Genomic DNA, 21433 nt, shown 5'->3' with positions numbered 1-21433 from the left:
AACTATGCATGGTATGGAGTGAGTGGACAGGGAGAAGCTTTTCTCTCTCTCATAATACTAGAATGTGGGATCATCTGCTGAAGTTGGAGGGTGGGAGATTCAAAACATAAAAGGAAGTATTTCTTCACACAACGCATAGTTAAATTGTGGAACTCCCTGCCCCAGGATGTAGTGATAACTGCCAACTTGGAAGGCTTTAAGAGGGGAGTGGACATGTTCATGGAGGAGAGGGGTATTCATGGCTACTGTTCAAAATGGATACTAGGTCATGATGCATACCTATTATCTCCAGGATCAGAGGAGCATGCCCATTATATTAGGTGTTGTGGAACACAGGCAGGAGAATGTGGCTTCAGTCGTCTTGTTTGTGGGCTTCCTAGAGGCACCTGGTTGGCCACTGTGTGAACAGACTACTGGACTTTGGTCTGATCCAGCTGGGCCTTTCTTATGTTCGTGAAGCGCCTTGTAAGATTTATAGAATCAGAGTTGGAAGGGACCACCAGGGTCATCTAGTCCAATCCCCTGCACAATGCAGGAAATTCAAAACTACCTGCCCCCCACACCCCCAGTGACCCCTACTCCATGCCCAGAAGATGGCCAAGGTGCCCTCCCTCTCATCATCTGCTTAAGGTCATAGAATCAGCATTGCTGACAGATGGCCATTTAGCCTCTGCTTAAAAACCTCCAGGGAAGGAGAGTTCGAAGAGGCCCCACGCATTATGTGCAAACTGGATTCACACTTGGCAGGGAGTTTTCTCTTTTGAGAAGAAATCCCTCCATTGCAGAGTGCCATTAACCAGACAACGGCATTTCGTGATAGCTTTACATGCTGCACGGGTGCCAGGGATGCAGATTTGGCTAGTGAATAGAAAAGAATAATCTTCCTAGTCAAGATAGATACATTTCCCTCTCATGGCTGGTGTCCACGGATGTAATCTGAAGCTCAGCATGTGCCATCTCTCAATTAAAAACAAAACTGTTTCTTTTCTAGGTGAGCAAAGAGAGATCCTTCCAGGAAATTCTCGCTAGTTACAGGTAACTTGTTTTCAGGATCTTAACAGTTCCTAACTGGGATGGAGAGCAGGGTACTTGAAGGGTTAGCCCTCTCTTAGGGGACGTGCTGTGGCTCAGTGGTAGAGTATCTGCTTGGCATGCAGAAGGTCCAGGTTCAGTCCCGGCATCTCCAGTAAAAGCGACCAGGCAAGTAGGTGATGTGAAAGGCTTCTGCCTGAGAGCCACTTCCGGTCTGAGTAGACAATACTGACTTTGATGGACCAAGGGTCTGATTCAGTAGAAGGCAGCTTCATGTGTTCATGTATGAACAAATTTAGAGAGTCCTCTCGGGGCCCGCTCTGCCCCTTTCTCCCCGCCCCCCTTTCTGAAGCAAGGCAGGTGTCCGTCACAAAGCGGGCTTTCTCCGACAGCCGGTTATGGAAGGCCCTGCCTTTCAAGTTTCAGGCACCAGGTGGAAGCTTTTCTTGGCCCCGGAGAAATGTCCCGTCCTCGACATTTTTTAAAATTGTGTTTAACAAGCAACTGGGTCGCTGAGTTAACTGTTCTTGACTGTACTGCGCACCAAAAAAAATTTTTTATGTGGTCTTGTCACTGTTTTGTAATAACTTTTTCTTTTGAGAAACAGCTAATAAATGCCTCAAATAAATCCTGCCACATCTATGCTCATGGCGCTCATGCACAGAAGGGGTCCAGACCACCAGCGCTAGGCAGTTTGTTGTGACTGGCGAGGGTCAGTGCCCAGAGTGGCAATCGCTACAACTTGCCACTGGGTGGCATCCTGATTTACCCAGCACCCTTTTGCCCTTCTCCAAGGTGGCGTGTGTGGTTTTTTGGTTTGTTTTTTAAACTGGAGATGCTTCCCCCACCCTCCCTGCCAGCCTCTCAGTGGTTAACTGGATGCCTGTTAGACTGATAAATCTTCCCGTGATGGCAGAGTTACTCAAGCTGGTTTGCGGAAGGCTTCTGCTCATATAGTAGCAGGTCTCACAATATTCCTAAAGCACTCCTGTGGCCTGATGCCCGTGGAACGCAAGTCAGCCTTGAGCGAGAGAGCTTTGTACATTTGCGTGCCCAATCGCCTTCTCGCATTGAAAGTTCCACCTTTGTTCAGTTTGGGTGCTAGTCGTGCATCTGAACCAGCGCGTTTGCAAGGCAAATGCATACCGTCCCCTTCCTGACTCAGATAGCGACCATAATCCAACTAGGATGTGTGTAGAACCGGCAGCCTTGGTTTCCATGGGTGATTTACTCAGCACCCTTTCGCCCCTCTCCAAGGCAGCATGCGTGGTTCCCCCAATCTCTTCCATTTGATTACCACAGCCCTTTGAGGTAGGCCAGGGCCATCTAGTGAGTTTCATGGCAAATGGGAGTTTGAACCTGGGTCTCATCTCCCTGGTTCCCGTCCAACGCTCTAACCACTGGGCCACGCTGACACGGAACCGCCTCACGCTTTGAGACAAATAAGTACCTTTATCAAGCATGTTGGTTTCCCCAAGGAATAATGGGTCACCCTTTTCCTTGCCTTTCAGATTGCCTGCCGGAACCCCGTCTCACCACTGCTTGCAGTATATTTATAAACCGGAAGGGAAAAAAATATAAACTCTTTCCCATTCATAATTGGTGCTTCAAAGAAATACTGTACAGGATTTATCGTCGAAGAACTTTTTTTTTTTAGTTTTTACCTTGAGACTTTTTTTTAAAAAAAACAACGATTTCCTGCAATCCAAAAAATAGAAACTTTCTACAACTGCTGGACGTTGTAAAAAAAAACAAAAAAAAACTAACAAACAAATTACCTTGTAAATATCACAAGTGAAAATTTAATGCCCTGGAATAGAACATCTCAAATGCTGCTTATTTACCGACTCAGGTCGATTGCGTTGTTCACGTGACGTTACTCCAAGTGTGCATATCTGGAGCAGGAGGCGAGGAAACCACGGACTTATCAAGCTGCAAACCGATATAGTCTATTTAATTTAAAGACTTATTTAAAAAAGAAAAAACGGAACAATTTCGCTAACAATTAGGATTTTTTGCAAGAGCTCTTTCATCTGTTTCCTGTGATGTCTGGTACTAGAAACTCCACTGTTTTGTTCTTTCCTCCTGGATCTGAGATTTGAAGCAGATATTCTGGTCTTGGATACTGACGTGTGCCGTTCAAACTCTTACCAGTTTTGGAATGTATCTCTTCCCTCGACATGCCCATCATCTGTGTATACCTTCCACTTGTTTTTATTGCATTTTTTAATAGTGTTGCATCTTCCAATGGGTCTCAGTTGTCTGGTTCTTCTCCCTTTTTAAGTTTCTAGTTACAGACACGTTCATACTGTGATTTAATTTTGTTTGTTTTTTTATTATGAAATGCTATCAAACTGTGATATACTTAATTCACTGGTCCCTGCATCAGGAGACAGAGTGGGGAAACTGTATTAAATACAGTTCATCTGAATAATCTGTCTGGTTTATATACAAACTGTGTTGTTCAGAAGTGTCTAAAGTTTGACCTGTTTTTTTTTTAAAGATTAAAAAAGCACTTGCCCCACATGTAAATACATGGCATGTAAAATTTATATAGTATATAAATACAGCAAGTCAAAAAAAACCCTGCCAACCTTTGCTCAGTGTATCCTCAGTTTTTAATGTCTAGGCGGCATAAGATGGTCTTGTAGGAGCATACAGAAACAGCTCTGTGGAAGCGCCTTGAAAATTGTGTGACAGGTTTTCCGCGCCGATGATCTCAGGGTATTTCACAGCTCAGCAAGGTGTGACTTGGGTTCACAGCACGGAAGCGCTGGCTAGCATGTGACACGGTAGCTTGTGAAATTTCACAAGCGCTATCGCCTTGGCTGGCTCAGGGAACAAACAGCCAATACCTGGCTGGTTAACAGGTCCGAGGATTGCTGAAGGCTAGACCCAAGGTGCATGAAATCATTGTTCGGGTACACAGCAAAGCTATGGCTTTCCGTCTAGACTGCAAGCTTGTGAAGTTAGATACCCATGAAGAACGTGGTTTTGCCTACCAGGGTCAAGACCATTGCAAAGAGAAGGGTGAAATCTTAATTACAAGAAGGATTGGATGGGGGCTGTGGAAACAAGAACTGCCTTCTGCTCGCCCCCCCACTAAGTATTGTTGCATTGGCAACCTGCATTTTGACAGTGGTAATAGATAAATTGCCCCCATCCTGCAACCTAGGTTTTCTACCCACTTTCAAATCCAGTTTACACACAAAGGCAGCCTTCTCTGGAGGTAATGTCATTATTACAACGTGCTTAACTTCAGCAAGAGAGAGTAAGACATACCCATTCTCCAAGCGGTGCTTCTGTTCCGAATACACGTATGGGGCAGATTCCATGTTCACTGAGCAAATTCTCCTGGGCCTCTGCGATTCTGGAGAAAAGCATCTGAGGCATCTTTACGCTTTCTTGTTTGTTTTAAAAAGAGCAACAGTTGTATGTACAACTCTTATTTTTATTTTTTTGAGGATATGACCTCAAGCAGTGTTATCTTGATAACTAATACTTCCACTGGATTTTAACAGCCATTTCACATATTTTGTATAACATGGATGAATAATACAGGATTTTTTTTTCATGCAATCCACTGGCATACAAGAGGTCACAAACCAAACATCAGCACATAGCTGTACAGTATGCACATTTTTTACCTTAAGTTTAACTGTCAAATAGAAACATTCTCTGAGAAAACACATAGAAAAAGAAAAACCGTAAGCTACGAGCTAGCTTGCGGCAGCCGGCCTGGATAGTGTGGAGAAGACACAAGAGCTCCCTGCAATGCGGGAACCAGCTATGGGCGGGATACACACACTCACCCTCCCTGGCCCTAACCACAGTTCATATCAGTGAGCAGTTCAGCCTGTGAGATGGGTACAACTGCCAAGGGAAAGGCGCATGTATTTCTGAGGCTGGCTCTATTAGGGAGCCATTGGTAAGCCTGCCCCAAGATCTAAGCAACTTACTTACCGTCCAGCCAAACAAATTGACCAAGACATGTACTAAAACATACTTTTTTTTAACGCGAAGCACTGGCAATGCTGCTCAATTTGTAGAGATCTGATTCTGTACCACCCATGTCAAAGCAACAAAAGTCTCTCTCTCGAGTTCTCTTCGGCTCAGCACCCGTCAGGCCGGCTGAGCTTAAAGTGCCATTGTTTCTCTTTCCCGCTCGAGCCGGAGTTCCTCGAGCATGGGGCAAAAGGCAACCAAGGTAGAAAAGAAAATAGGAAACGGAGAAGTATCCGCTTATGTACTGTTCGAAAGGACTGTATGCCAAGAGGGTACTCCTGGGATGCCTCTTGTCAGAGCAGAGTAGTGGGACGACCACCTTTCACTTCACCGAAGATCCTCTTTATGGGGAGCAGGCACAACATCCACTGTCAAAAGGAAGGAATGGTACGGGAGGACCTGCCCCCGACACCACTTGCCTTGGTCTGAACGCAGCCCCCTCCCCAAAAGCTAATCCTCCTCACTGCCTGCCTTTGCGAGGGAGAATAGGAAAAGCGCTGCTCCTTAAGAGCAAAAAAGCGATGCTGAAGGGGGGGGAGGGGCTCTTACATCTTCCCAAGAAAAGAAACAGCACCATGGATAGCCACAGCTTTCACAAGCCATAATGTTCCCACAAATTATCTAGTTCTGCTTTTGGAAGGGAGGGGGGGAAACCCTGTCACATTAGCAGGCTGACATCCCTGCTAATGATACATATGAACAGCGGCAACTGCAAATCTGTAATTCTCCACTTTGGCAGGAAGCCTATTGAGGGGCATCTATCCACCTTCTTTGAGAAGGGAATGGATGAACACCCCCCCTCCCACAGTCATACAAGGGTACCAAACCACAACTCAGTACACTGCTGCCCACGGTACGCACAGCTTCAGCATGGCAAGATGGCAGGAACGGTCTCTGTGCTTGGCAAAGCGTTGCTCCTGGGAACCGGAGCCTGCATCAGGCCACGACCCTCTGGGGGCACTGCCCAAGTGCTGGCAGATCCAGAACGTCAGAGACCCGCACACCAAGAATGCAGCCCTCTCTCCTCTTGATTCACGTCAGTTTGTCCCTGCGTAAAAACCTCCAGTCCCTGCCCCACGCCTAAGGAATACATCAGCACGCTTCTGGCCCTAGAAGCCCAATGAGGATTGGACGCGAAATCGTACTGCATAGGCAGGCGAGTCTCCCTGAATTACACACAGCAGAACCTCACATTTACTGTCGGCGTTTCAGGAATTTGAAAGCATTCTGATGCTTCTAAAACAAAAGCATTCACCCCTCTTAAGAAGGGCGGCCATAACAACCACTGTACTATTTGCGTTCTAGGATGTGCACATGATCCCTGAATCCATCGACACCTCCCCCCACCACCCCACTCAGAACACTGGCAATCCCCACATCAGTTCATGCGCAAACTACCCCCCCACACTCACACACACCTGTTGGCAGCCCCGCAACAACTGCTGCCTCTGAACGAGCCAATAACATCAACAGTTGGTTATGAGCTAAAACATACAGCGACTCCGTTGCACATATAAACACTACAAGAATATGTGAAGTTTTGTAGGGAAATACAACACAAAGTCTTTCTTTTTTTTAAGGCTTTTTCCTTCATTCTTACAGACGCACCCAAAAATGGAACTGATTATTTTGTTTTAAGGGGACGTAGAAACCACGAGAAGAGATGTAAGGCTCTGCTTTATGTGGAGTTAGACCATCAGTCCCCCTTCAGGTTGATCGTTTACAACTGGCAGTCGGTTCCAGTCTAACTCATGGAGGTCTCCAGTAGAGAACTTTTCCCAGTCCTGAGAATCGGGCATGGAAAATGCCAGGAAATCCGCAGGTATCCAGAGCAGAGACAAAATCATCTTTTGAGCTGGACCTTCCCCTAGCAGTGCAGTTGAGTTTTCTGGAATTCTGCTTTACTTAATCGTTCCTTATTTTGTGCCCGTCGTGTTTGCTGTTATATACCCTAGTTTCTAGGCAAGAGCACACACACACACAAAACTTCTACTGAAAAGGCCACATGTGAATCACGATGGCACAGCTCTGGAGGCTGTAGCTTGCATTTCAATAGAGGGGAAAGTAAGCCCTCTGTTTCTAACTGCCCTAACCAGCAATTTGCCCACCTTTTCATTAATCCAGACTTAATGATTAGCACAGATTCGAGGGTGGGTTTTTTTGTGTTTTTTTTTTTTGCAAAATGGCATCAAAGAAAACTTGGATTTCTGATCTCAGCCACTCTCTTCTGTCTCTCTCAACAAAATGATAATCTTACACAGACAGGCATATATATTTTTTGGCTTATTCCCAGAAAAACAACAACCAAAATATTGTCGAAGGCTTTCACGGTCAGAGTTCATTGGTTCTTGTAGGTTATCTGGGCTGTGTGACCAAGACCACGGTCACACAGCCCGGATAACCTACAAGAACCAAACAACCAAAATCTTGCTTATTTCTTCTTCGCACAGCAATAAATAAGGACAGTTTAAGCTGAGCATTCTGAAGAACGTTTGGGGCTTCGTACACCAGTCTTCCTGGGAGATTCTAGAAAGCAGATTTGCATAACGGTCTTGACAGTCATTATGGGACTGCAAGGTACATTTCTGTAAAAACAAGATTGGATCAAACTGGGAAAGACTAGGCCTCTAGCCTGCGGAGAAGGAAAACAGCACATTGCCACAGTATCTAAAAACAAAGGTAAGCAACATTGATACTACCGGAGGCCCTGCTTGTCCCTGTTTTAAGTCGTACAGAGCTCCGTACTTTCAGTGCATATCCCGGCTTTACAAAGAAGAGGTCACCTCAGCTAGACAGCTGCCAGACCCGAAGAAAACAAGCGTCATCCTTCTGTGCATCCGTGGCGGGACGTGGGGCTTCAGCGGCAGCGTGAGAGACCGGGTAATGGCTGGGTACAAAACAACCAAGGTTCAAACTCCTCTGCATTGCGAAGGCTGAGAGTAAAAATGTTTTTGCATACAGGGAAGGGCCCGCCGGGGAAATCCGCGTACCGCGAACGTTCTCATTCAGCAACACGTTCCCCATCCCCTGCAAAGGCCCCGGAAGAGGCACGGCACACATGCCGCCCATCTCCCCGCATCTCCTGATTCAGTAAAAACATCACGACACACAAAACTGCATATAAGGCTTCCTGGGGGGGTTGGTTTCGTCTCTGGTTCATGACGAAAAAAACTGAAAGCATCCTCCAGCATCCTGTGGAATATAACAAACGGCCATGGAAAGGGGAAGATGCAGCGAGGCCGTGACTCTGTTCCCCGATACAGGTATTGGTTTTGTTGACGCATTTGCAATTTGGGCTGCGGCAGGTCCTCAGGGAGTCCCCCCACCCCAGCGGTGCTATTTTTTGTTGGCAATTCTCCTCTTCCGGGTTGCCAGCATGTCATAGAATGGGTCCTTGCTGATGCTTGCTCTGGCAGAAGAGAAGAGATCCGTTAGCAGGCTGGCCAGACACACACTGCTGCACTGAGAGTCCATTTAGGAATGTCATGACAAACCACCGCTGGTGCTAACCACAGTTTGGGTTCTAAACTAGCACTGGGAGAGCTCTTTTTTGTTTGTTTGTTTTGCCCCAGTTGAAGAGTTGCTTTTTGCAAGCGTTTCTTGCGCATGCTTGGAGAGGAGGGGAAGGAAACTGCAAGCATTCTTTCATATTTGTTTCGAACTAAGTTTAAAATTTGGCTGTCCTTTCTCTTTGCTTCTGAAGGGAAAGATGCCGGTTCCCCAGCCTCTAATTTACTGCCCATAGACTTCCTACATTAAATAAATATCCCACACCCTGGATAAAACAGGCAAAAGACGCGTTCTGAGAAGTGGATACTGTGTTATCTGCTGTCAAAAAGATCGGTCAATTGTGTGAGAATCGTGGCAATTTTTCTCTTTATAGTGCCAGGGAAAAATTAAATTTCATCTCCCCTTTTTAAAGTGTGAAGTGGTTGATGGATAACCAGAGGGATGTTAAATCTAGGGAAAGGACTTCCTGCATTAAAAAATAATTCAAAACTGACAGTCCCACACACAGGCTACCGGGGCCAACTTCATGGCAAAAGACAAGAGACACAACATAGCAGGGACCGGCAGAGTTCTCCCTAAATTGCGGAGAACCTTTTGGGTCAGCTCTGACAATTTTACGCACGCGCCGCTCCCTTTCCTTGCACGAAGCTGCATTTCTACTCACTTGATGGACTTGATCCACTCCTCTTTCTCCTCGGGGGTGGGGGCAGAGATCCTGTAAACCACATGGTTGCCTTCGACCACCCGGCCGTCCGCTTCCGTCTTGCAGGCTTTAATGACTTGGCCCTTGTGGCTGGGGTTGTAGAGCTCAAAACAGTTCTGGGGGGCAAACAAGCCGAGACGGAGGCAGCAACGCATCAGCCCTGCCGAAACCACGTATGAGGGAAACCCACCCAGTGCTTCACAAGCCCACCCATCCTATACCCAAGCCAGACTGCCTGGATACAGCTTGACGTAACCTAATCACCCCCACCCCCTCATAATCTACCAGCTAACGATCAGCCAGGAATAAGGCTAGGCCAGATGACTTTTGCCTGGCTGGATATTTCTCCTTCACTTCCCCATGCTGCCGAATGAAGTACATTATGCTCATGAGCTCATACTATATGTGTGTGTAAAGTGCTGTCAAGTCACAGCCGACTTATGGCGATCCCATAGGGTTTTCAAGGCCGGAGACAAACACAGGTGGTTTGCCAGTGCCTGCCTCTGCGTCGTGACCCTGGACTTCCTTGGTGGTCTCCCATCCAAGTACCAACCAATGCCGACCCTGCTTAGCTTCTGAGATCTGACAAGATCAGGCTAACCCGGGCCATCCAAGTCAGGCTGAACATTATATCTTGTATGAATTGATCTTCAGGGTTCTTTTTTACTTCTCCTGTTGGGGAATATTTGATGGCTGGGAACTCTTTACTATGATTTTCCTTCTCTGTTAAAAATGAACAGAAGTTTTTCGTTGTTGTTTTTTAAATGGGTTAAGATACAAAACCATGTGTTTTGTTGCAGAGAACATATTAGGGACGAGAGACACAGGAAAGCACTTAAGCGACACTTGCTTTCTTAGTGGAATATGTCCCTAATATCTGTGTGTAAAGTACAGTCAAGTCGCAGCCGACTTATGGCAACCCATTTTGGGGTTTTCATGGCAAGAGACTAACAGAGGTGGTTTACCAGTGCCTTCCTCTGCACAGCAACCCTGGTATTCCTTGGTGGTCTCCCATCCAAATACTAACCAGGGCTGACCTTGCTTAGCTTCTGAGATCTGACGAGATCAGGCTAGCCTGGGCCATCCAGGTCAGGGCCCCTAATATCTAAGTTCTCTCAAATGATATTCATGATCATTAGATATTCATTAAATTCAAAGTTTCAAAATCTTTGAAAAATATGATTTTCTTAAGCAAGGGCATGGTGGTGACACAAAGCGCCGTCAAGTTGCAACTGACTTATGGTGATGCATCATGGGTTTTCAAGGCAAGAGAGAGATGATTTGCCCTTGCCTGCCGCTGCACAGCAACCCTGGACTTCCTTGGTGGTCTCCCATCCAAGTACTATCCAGGGCTGGCCTTGTCTAGCTTCTGAGAGCTGGCTAGCCTGAGCTATCCAGGTCAGGGCAAGCAAGGGTATGTTCTTATGCAAATCCGCCCTGAGCCTGGCTCGCTGGGTGATGAGGGGGGGTTATAAATTTGAAAATAAATAAACAAATCCGGATTATTTCAACTGAGCATCCAAAAGTAGAGGTTCCTGGGAGAATAATACATGGACAGAGGAGTCAAGACAGGATGTCTTACTGGTTTTCGTGGATCCTCAACTTCTCTTATGCTGAGGTTTTCCAAAGGGATAATTCCTCGGGGTTCTTTGTCCTAAAGAGTCAAGGAAAGACATTGTTGAGTAAACAGCCTTGAGTTATATTAACTTGGAAGTTATATTGTGATTTGCACTTTAAAAAAAAAAGGGAAAAAAAGACTCACTGTTGTGTATTCAAAGTAATACAGGCAGTTATCTGTCAGGATAAACCATCTCCTTTTCCACGTTTTTACTCTTCCTCCTGAAAGACATAAGCCAGCCCTGAGTTATGCCAGCTTTGCCACCCGAGTTCTGTGCTCCAGGCCAACGAAAGAGATGGTAGTTCGGTTACCTTGTTACTACGTTAAGTGGTTAGGCTCACCGGAAGATTGCTTAAGAGCTCGGATGGAAATGGACAGGTGAGCCAAGCATGAATGAATTGGAGGGTTACCGGGAAACCGTTCCTGACCTTCAGTCTATGTCACAAGGCAAAGCTGCCAATGTACCATTCACCACCAACTGTATCTGAAATGGGAATTTTCTGTCCCTCTCCTACACTACCATGCCAGAAACTCATGCATAACTCCAAGGAACAACCGATTCAGACCGGGGGCGAACGTTAGTGACAGTACCCATGCATAAATGACCCAGGTCTTTGAAGACTGGGAAAGGTCATCAATATCTCATTGGTGTAGTGCTAGGCATGTATTTGTCCCGAAACATGGGCCCACAGAATGCTGCTCTGAAGGACGGTGCCAGTCTGAATTCTCCCTCGCATTAGACCTATTCACCGAGTAGATCTCTCCAGCTGAGAAACTGGGGGTGGCTTTTCGCATTCCTTCTTAAAGAGAATCCAGAGAGCGGCTCCCGGTCAGGCCAGCTTCTGAAGACAGACAGATGCGTATTTGGAGAAACTCCCCTTTCTGCACAAGATGAGTCACAGTACGACCCCTCGGAGCTGCCCGGAAGATATTATTTGTTTCCAAAAGGTACAGCAACGGGCAACACACGTTATTAAACCTTAACATTACAGGATGAAACAAACTGAACCGGCAAGAACGGTTCATCTCTGCCTAATTTGTGGAAGCCAAAGTGAATGTGCTTGACATCAAAGATCAGCGCTCTATTCCCCAGCACCTCCCAGGCGTCTTGAGAGAAAAACAAATGCGAGAAAGTTCTCAGGCTGAGACTTGATGTGGTAAACCACTGACCCCAACTTCCCTTCCCCACCCACGTCAGGCTTCACTGAGCTTTCATCTGCAACCTTATAGTATCAGTCGTCAGCAAGGCGCTAAGATAAAACCTCACTAGGCTATTTTTCAACAGCACGTTTCCAGCAGCTGTCAAAACGCCATCACAACACCATCAACTTGCAGTGATTTGCCCAGATAGCAATAAAACTGGTTGAAACCGACAGGCAATAAAGAGATCGAACCGATTTATCATGCCAATCTCGATTCACATACCCAGCCACGCTCTTCCACATAAGAAGCTTTTAAGCTGCCTGTGTTTAAAGCCTACAAACTGTGGCTCAATTCAGACAATGTAACAAGCTACAATCAACTGTGGTGCAGCCCTGGTAATGTCTAGATTAGATTACTGCAGTGTGCTCTGCGTGGGGTGCCCTTGAAGACTGTCCAGAAGCTTCAGCTGGTGCAGAATGCGGTGACCAGAATGTTGACTGGAGTGGGTGGTAGGCTCCATATCACTCCAGTCTTGTTCCAACTATTCTGGCTCCCAACTTGCTTCCAGGACCAATTCAAGGTGCTGCTATTGACCTTTAAAGCCCTATATGGCTTGAGGCCAAAAGAGATAATGACTACTTACTCTAATGTCATCCTACCCAACCACTCCAGTCATCTTTGGAGGCCCTGCTTCAAGCGGCTCCCGCCACCTGAGGCTAGATGGGCAGCAATCCAAGCAAGAGCCTTCTCAGTTGTGGGACTGGAACTTTGGAACTCCCTCCCCAGGGAGATCTGTCTCCATTATCGTCTTCTGCCAGCGGGTGAAGACTTTTAAAAAATTCATTTGGTGTTCCCTCACTAACTCTTATTAGCCCTCTTCTCTGGCTGCGTTTTTGTACGTATTTTGTCTAATTGTCTCAGAATATTTTATAAATATTTTTTATTTTAAATGCTGTTTTTTAATGTTTTAATGTTTGCTGCCTTGGGAACCCTGAGTTGGATCGAAAGGCAGCATGTAAATGCTTTAGATACAATAAACAAACTTGGACTTGTCTGGAGATGCCTGCATTGATCTGGTAGCAAACCATAATCTGACAAGCCATGTTGGAAGGCAGGTTTGCAAACCACAGCTTGTGCTAACTGTGGTTTGGCATGATGTCTGAATTTTGCTTTGACCAAAACTCTACCTGATGGAGGAGTGCCAAGAGTAGACAAAAGACAAAAGCAGGCTAGCCTGTATAGTTGGGGAGGGGCTGTGGCTCAGTGGTAGAGCCTCTGCTTGGCATGCAGAAGGTCCCAGGTTCAATCCCCGGCATCTCCAGTTAAAGGGACTAGGCAAGCAGGTGATGTGAAAGACCTCTGCCTGAGACCCTGGAGAGCCGCTGTCAGTCTAAGTAGACAATACTGACTTTGATAGACCAAGGGTCTGATTCAGTATAAGGCAGCTTCATGTGTTCACACTACCATTTGGGTTCTAAACTGCAATTAGTACAAACCACGGTTTGGCTTGATTTCTGCAATGAGCCATGGTTTGTCTCACTGATACAGTCGGTCTGTTTTCACTGTATTTGCTATTTGAGAAAAAAATCTGTATCTACCAAGAACCTTGTTTGAAGAAAAAGAAGAAGAGTTGGTTTTTATACGCTGACTTTCTCTACCACTTAAGGAAGAATAAAACTGGCTTACAATCACCTTCCCTTCCCCTCTCCACAACAGATACCCTGTGAGGTAGGTGGGGTGAGAGAGCTCTAAGAGAGCTGTAGCTAGCTCCAGGTCACCCAGCTGGCATTGCCAACCATAATTACAGTTCAGACTCAAGCACTGTTTGTTTTCACTGGGGAACACAATCTTACAATTTAGTCAGTGTGCACGGCTGGGCACATTTGCAGATTTGAGGAGGGATAATTGTACGTCCGCCTGAATGCATCAATTTAGGCCATCTAAAATATAAAAGCTATCACACAAAAGCAGCTGGGTTGGACTGGCAGCCTTCAAATCGGTTTGCAAAGCCAAAGTTCAGCTCCATTTGGCCACAATAAAGATCAGAATGCTTCTCGGTTAAAAAAAAAAGTGTCCTTCCTTCACTACAACTGGTATCATTCATCCGGACTGGGGGAGAAAGAGACAGCTTGCCAGCCTGATCTTGTAAATCTCAGAAGCTAAATAGGGTCACCCATGGTAAGTACTTGAATGGGAGACTGCCAAGGAAGCCCAAGATTGCTACGCAGAAGCAGGCAACGGCAAATCACCTCTGTTCGTCTATTGCCTTGAAAAATCTCATTAGGGGGTCGCCGTACGTCAGCTGCGACTTGACTGCAGTTTCCAACACCAGCCCCACTGAAGCCTGCGTTCGCATTAGTTAGTTTACAATCCTTGGATCTGTCCTCACCATCACCCTCAGATTAGAAGAACCATCATACATGCCAATATAAAGTGGAAGTAGGGTTGCCAACCTCCAGGTGGTGGCTGTACATCTCCTGCTACTACAGCTGATCTCCGGGTGACAGAGATCAGTTCCACTGGAGAAAATGACCACTTTGGCAATTTAACTTTGGCACTGAAATCCCTCCCCCTCTCCAAACCCTACCCTCCTCAGGCTCCACCCCCCAAAATCTCCAGGTATTTCCCAACCCGGAGCTGGCAACCCTAAGTGGAAAGGATGAAGAAGATCTCCAGTCTTCTGGACTACCTCTCAGTGCTTTGAATGCATGGTCCAAAGGGAGGCTAAATCCTACAGAGGGAAGGGCTTCCAAAAAACCAAGCAAATCACAAATGCATTTACATGCTCGTTACTAGCATCAAGGGCCAGCAAATTGCCTGATCCAAGTTCAATGCTGTTGTCAGCTACTGGTAATCAGATTGCAGATACGGCTCCTAATAATGTCAAAACACAGACCTGATGTCTCTGCCGTTGGTTGCGTCACAACCCGGGCACTGTCCATTTACCAGTTGCTAAATCTATTAGGCACTCCCTTCCCAGCATAAGCTGATCTTGTTACTAAGCGCAGTGAACATCAGACGCTCATTAGACAGTCCGGTCTGCCCAAGGATTAATCATCGTAAACGAATCACGCTGCTCAATCCAAGGCCCGGACTTCAAATCATCTGAAACTCTTTCCCTCCATCGGGAAGGCTTTTTTGCTCATTCTTCACAATGAACTAAGGAGGATCCTCAAAAGCTACAGAACAATGGCAGGAATAGGATGGGCAGCCTGCAGTGTTATCTGTTGGTATGCAGGGTAAACCAATAAAATATTATATTATTTTCAATACTATTCTAAATGCAAAAAATACCCCCCCAGGGATAACACTGGAGTAATGCAATGCTGTCCTTATATAATGTTCACATGCCTTTCCCCTCTTAGTTTTACACAGAACTGTGTTTCAAAGTCTTGGAGAGAGAAAACCAAAATGCTAAATCCTTTTTAAATTGAGTGCAGTCAAGTGGTGGAGAAAGAGGAAGTTCAGAGATCAGACAGACAAGATCATAGAATCATAGAGTTGGAAGGGACCAACAGGGCTATCTAGTCCAATCCCCTGCACACTACAGGAAATTTAAAAAGAAATCCTCCAGGATCCCTGGCCAATCTGGCAAAGGGAGTTTTTAGTGTCAAACATGGAGAGGAGCCAGATCTCTTGGAGCCTGACCCTGGCTTCTTAACAAACCCAATAAGCTATCGGCGGCTTGATCAGACTCCTATGCAAATCAATAGCAGAGACTATTAACTTGAATCGGAGCCAGGAAATGTCATCGACACACTGGTGAGAAACAGGGGGCAAAGCCAGGCTCATGAATCCAAGACCAGACAAGGCGAATGACTGTCCAGGCAGAATTAGCCACGTCATTGCCGACTCAAGAAAGAAGGTTTGGCTTCAGGTCCCCGGTGTGGCAGTAATTAACCGGGGAACTTCCCTGCTGCGGAATCACAGCCGGCTGCTTTTCTAGGTCCCCAAAGGAAACCGTGGAGCCGAGTTGCCACTGACGGATCTCTGCGTCTCATCCCCCAACATGACAAGCAGAAAAGACCTTATGCTCTCAGGGTTTGCTGAGACGTACGCCCACGCTCAAAACTCCGGGACTTGGTGGCCTAAAGCTGCTATCTGGTGGAAGGCCATTTTGGGCAGCTGGTTCCTACTTTCACAGGGCTCTGCCCCAAAGGAGAGGACGTTCCGCCTTTTAGAAGAGCAACATATCCCTGGACAGAGGACTCCCCCGACAAGCCCTGAAATAGGTGTGCACTGTCTTCTTATCTGGCACAGAGCTGAAAGCAGCTTGTTTTAGCGTTTACATTCGCGCTCACCCCAAATCTTGCGAGGGATAAGAAACTGCACTAACTGGAAACCAATAAAGGCAGGGGAGGCACATAAAACTTTGCAGCACAGCATAAAAGAAAACAAGGACTAGGGAAAAGCAGCCTTCCTTTATAGGTCATCTGATTAAAAAGGCCAGCATCTGACTCAAAGGAGGTCACAATCTGCTGCGTAGGTCCAACGTAAAACCCCGAAAACAAAAACCTCGTAGTACCTTTCATTAGGATCGGCCAGAAATAACACAAAACGGTATGCAAACGGAAGCTGTCCTCACATCAAAGAGTGGTTGTAAAAGGCACACCAAGGGTTGTGATGGGAAAAATATGGCAGATCAGATAGCAATTAATGTTTATTTAGATAATTAGAGGTGTTTAGACTGCCAAAGGAAGACCTATTCTTGCATAATTAAGACGTTGAAAAAGCATTCTCTTCCTAGCAGGGTGTTCTTTTAATCCACTGAGGAATGCTTAAAATGCCAGATACGGAATACTGATGACTCCACCTCCTCACATCCTAACTTACACAGCTCAATCGGTCCCTCTTCAATAAGCCTTGGAGACAGCAAAAAAAAAAAAAAAAAAAAACCCAGATACTCAAAACGACCATATTTACTTTCTGGACAGAAAAGGAAATAATTAAAGCCAGGCCTCAGTTATTTACAACGAACGTTTTAGAGCCCAGATTGTTTAGCTGAGCTACAGCCAGCAGACGCTGCTATTAGAAGTGGGGGGAGGAATCTAATCCTAGAGCGGAAGAACTGAGCCCTCAGATTCGTCGCCGGTGAGATCTTTGTCCAGCTGCAACGTCTACCAGGGAGGGAAAGAAAAGGAGGGGGGGATTTGATTTCAACCACCACTTGGCCCATAACTAATCCTTATGCAGTGCCTACAACTCACCCACCACAAATAAACTCAAAAGTCTGAGGCTCCTGGAAAGATCTTTCTGGCAAGCGTTCCCCAGCCTACAGTCAACTGGCAAACCTGGCCTTCTCGAGAGAGTCGGGTTTTAGCTGCATGATGTAAAAACCAGAGGCTGTACTCTTCAAAAACATAATCCCACCAGTGTGCTGATTTCCAAGCCTTAGAGCTTGGATGTCAAACATAAGGCCTGTGGGCTGGATCCGGCCCCTTGAGAGCTCTTATCCAGCCCGCGAGCCAGCCGAGGCAGCCACCGCCCTACTCTCGATCTGGGCTGGTGAGGCATGGTGCTCAGCTCTTGTGGCCCTTCCTTACATGCCCAGGGTAATGCTGATCGCCACTTTGGGGTCAGGAAGGAATTCTCCTCCAGGCCAGAGTGGCTAGAGATCCCGGAGGGTTTTGTTTTTTTTGCCACCTTCTGGACATGGAGCAGGGTTCATTGGGGGAATGATGGGGTTGTTGTGAATTTCCTACATTGCACAGGGGGTTGGACTGTGTTCCTTCTAGCTCTGTGTTTCTATGTTTTATTTACTTATTTTTTTTGCTGTGAGAGCATCCCAGAGCTTTTCTTCCGATGTGACTCTGCATTATCACCATAAACCCCGTGTATCAGATGGTCAAACTGCTAAACGAACCCATTTCTGCCAAGATTAAATCCTGCCATACATCTTCGCTTTTGTCTTACTATTGAAAGAGACTGACATGACGGAAGTATGACCAAAGCAGGAAGACCTCCTTTGATTGGTCAAATGTTGTTGAAGTCATTCGGTGTGGGGGGGGAATATCAAGAATAGGACAGAAGGCAAAGTGATTTCAACCAGAAAGATGGATCGACACCAGAAGTCACAGATGTGTGGAAAACAAGGGCCCTGTGCTCGACTCGCGTGCTCTGCAGGGATCGACCCACGTAGAAAAAGCCCGTGGGGTACTTCGAAGTGGTAGGTGGTGAGCCGTGAAGCATTTCAAGTCGGTGAACAAACTCACTAACAAAGGGAACCAGCCGAATCCCACAGGCTTCTCTTGAAGTTAGTGATATTAAATGACAAGCACAGTAATCCCACCGACGTGGGAATTTTTTTTAAAAAGGGGGGGGACGGAAGGAGGAAGGATAAAAGTGGGGAGGGGGAAATGGAAGAACAAGCAACAGAACAAGAGAGAGGCTAGAAAAGCCGTCAGGTACGTACCTCCTAACGCAGAATAAGCAGAAACAGCCAGTCACAGAACAGAAAGGTGAGAGGTCATAGGCCATAAGGAAAACAAGAAGGCACATTTAAAAAAAAACACTCGTTTCAAAAATCATAGCCAAAAAATCAAACCAAAAACAGAAACACGCAAGTATGGAAAATGAAATAAAAGACGTACAGGAATAACCTTTGGGAGAACGTTTCAGGTGGGTGGCCGTGTTGGTCTGCAGTTAGAAGAGCAAGATTTGAGTCCAGCGGCGCCTTACAGACCAATGAGATTTCCAGAGTATAAACTTTTGAGAGTCACAGCTCCCTGATGATATCTGATGAAAGGGGCTTGGACTCCCGGAAGCTTATACCCTGGAAATCTTATTGGTCTTGAAAGCACCACTAGACTCGAATCTTGCTCTTTGGAGAAAAAGAAACAGAATAATTGCTTTTTTTTGTTTTGCATGTGTGCAGAAATCCTAGCAGCAAAGCTAATATTACAGCAGTCTTGGGAACGGTTTCAAACAAATGGAACTGTTCTTTTATCTGGCATGCGTCCGTACGAGGAGGCAGGAATCCCTCCTCTCAGGTTTCAGCCCCAAAATGCCAGAATCAAACTCCGTTCAATGCTGCTAACTCTGGAGTCAATAAAAAAGTCGTTATATAAAAGAATCCCGATTGGCAACACTTTTGAAGTGAGCGTTTGGCGCAGATGTGAATGCACGTTTCATTACAACAGATTTGTATAAACTCAGCAGCAAACAAATGCAAAGTCAGGAGGGAAGATTCCCCTCTCTTACTGACCTAATTTCAGCAGCCAACCTTCTCGGTCTGGGTTAAAAAACGTATGGGTTAAATCATTCCCATCATCCTCTGGAATTTTAAAGGGCTCGTTTTTAATGCTTTCGTATAGATTCTGAAAGAAAACAGAAGAAGGAAGGAGAAAGTTCAACAACGTCTGCGTAACAGATTCTGGATGAAGAACAAATATCTTGAAGGGAAACTGGCGTCGATTCTTCTATGAGAAAGAATTTGCATGGCCATGTTTGCAGACTTTTTTATTTTGTTAACTCATCTTAGGCTAGATGTGCGCACGTTAGCCCATCAGATGCTCTGGTTCACCAAAGCTTATGCTGGAATCAATTTTGTTAGACTTCAAGGTGCCACGGTTTTATTTTGCTGCTACGGACTAACCCAGGTACCCACTTGGAATAATCGTATCATGAGAAAGCCAAGGTGCCCCTGGGGTTCATTCACACAGCAACCAACTAGGGGCAGGTGTCATGTCTGAACCAAGCCATGGAAGCGTCTTATTGGCAAGATGCAATGCCTTAGACTCAGCCAAGACGCAAGGGCGATACAATAAAATTATTGCAGAAGAACAAAAATGTGCATTCTGTCCAGATTAAGTACACCCCCTAGCCTATATTGTTTTAGCAGGTCCACAAAATAATACTGCATGAAGTCAGGGAGGGGCCATGGCTCAGTAGTAAAGAATCTTCTTGGCATGCAGAAGGTCCCACGTTCAATCCCCGGCATCTCCAGTTAAAGGGACAAGGCAGGTAGGTGATGTGAAAGGCCCATGCCTGAGACCCTGGAGAGCTGCTGCCGGTCTGAGTAGACAATACTGACTTTGATGGACCAAGGGTCTGACTCAGTAGAAGGCAGCTTCATGTGTGTTTGTGACTAAATATATCACTCCCTGGATAAAACAGCTAAAGACACTTTCTGAGAAGTGGATACTGTGTTGTCTGCTGTCAAGTAGATCAGTCAATTGCATGAGAGATGTGGCAACTTTTCTCTTTATAGTGTCAAGGAAAAATTAAATTTCATTTCCCTCTTTTTAAAGTGTGAAATGATAGATGAATAGTCAACGGCTGTTAAACCTAGGGAAAAAAAGGAAAAGACCTAGGTCTCCAGCTGATGGTAGGTGGGACAACCAGCAACCTGAGGAGCACAGTTGGCACACGGGGATGTAGGGGAAGAGTCAGTTCTTTAGACACGCAGGTCCTAAGCCAGGAAGTGCGGCTGGGTGAAGAACCGTCTGAGACGAGGGATGCATTAGGAAAGAGCAGGCCCCTCTTTGAACACACTGCGCAAGGAGACAGTAGATCCTTCTTCCTCCGTGACCATCTGCTGAGCTGGTTCCCACAGAGACTGGTGCCAGAACTGAAGGATTTGTTCCTTGGTCCCGCAACAAAGCGAGAGGGCAACCGACTCCGCCGTTTTTAAAGCAGCTTACCCGCAGCAATTCCTCCGGGAGGTCACCGCCCTCATTGATGCCGCAGTTCATAGATATAAACCGCTCCACCGTTGGCTTATCTCTGACGTTGTGGTTGTGTAGGCTAGTGTTTAACATGATGATGGCAAAAGATAGCACATAGCACGTATCTGAAAAACATCAAAAGCAGAATAATTAGCACTGCATCACTCTGCGCAAAACACGCAAGGTAAGGAGAAATCCTTTTCCCTTTCCTATTACTGTTCAGCAAAAAAGAAAAAGAGAACCTGGACTTTAGAGGTGACCCTCTGAACTTTGAACAATAATTCTGATATTGTGAAAGGGGGGGGGGGTTCAGTTGAATGCATTCAGATCATTACTTTCACAAACTGCACTTCTGAATTACCAAAAATTTATTCTGGTCATCGTTAAATAAATATTGCAAGCGATAATGCAGACTAGGCTACAGGCGAGAAGAGTCAGTGTGGTGCAGAGAGCCATGACCAGTGAGGATCCAGATTCAAATTTTGACCTTACCATGAAGCTCACTTTAGCCCAATCACTCTCTCTCAGCCTACCCTACCTCACAGGGTTGTTGAGAAGACTAAACAGGAAGAACCGCATGTGTTTGTGAGCTTCCTTGGAGGAAGGATGGGATAAAAATGTGGCGGATTTGTGAAGGGTGTCTTATAATTTAACCCCTCTCCTCCAGGCCATTGAAAGAAATTGGGGCAGCACACCCATACACAGGGAGAAGAGTCTGTTTTTTTATACCCCGATTTTTTTCTATCTTTAAGGAGT

General features: G+C 46.0%; 1 protein-coding gene across 1 annotated transcript in view; it reads right to left on the bottom strand.

The window, feature by feature from the left end:
* Window positions 1-8373: 8373 nt before the first annotated feature.
* The window catches only part of CYTH3 (cytohesin 3), a 52903-nt gene continuing 39843 nt past the window's right edge, over window positions 8374-21433 (bottom strand). The window contains exons 8-13 of the mRNA XM_056866614.1: window positions 20654-20802; window positions 19216-19327; window positions 11013-11089; window positions 10833-10904; window positions 9212-9366; window positions 8374-8446 (exon numbers count right to left, since the gene is read on the bottom strand). Coding sequence (XP_056722592.1) covers window positions 8374-8446; window positions 9212-9366; window positions 10833-10904; window positions 11013-11089; window positions 19216-19327; window positions 20654-20802 — 638 coding nt within the window. The remainder of the gene's footprint in view (window positions 8447-9211; window positions 9367-10832; window positions 10905-11012; window positions 11090-19215; window positions 19328-20653; window positions 20803-21433) is intronic.

This window comes from Euleptes europaea, chromosome 21, assembly GCF_029931775.1.
Source record: "Euleptes europaea isolate rEulEur1 chromosome 21, rEulEur1.hap1, whole genome shotgun sequence".
NCBI lineage: Eukaryota > Metazoa > Chordata > Lepidosauria > Squamata > Sphaerodactylidae > Euleptes > Euleptes europaea.
The sequence above is the reverse complement of the archived record's forward strand: the minus strand, read 5'-3'. Positions and strand labels throughout refer to the sequence as shown.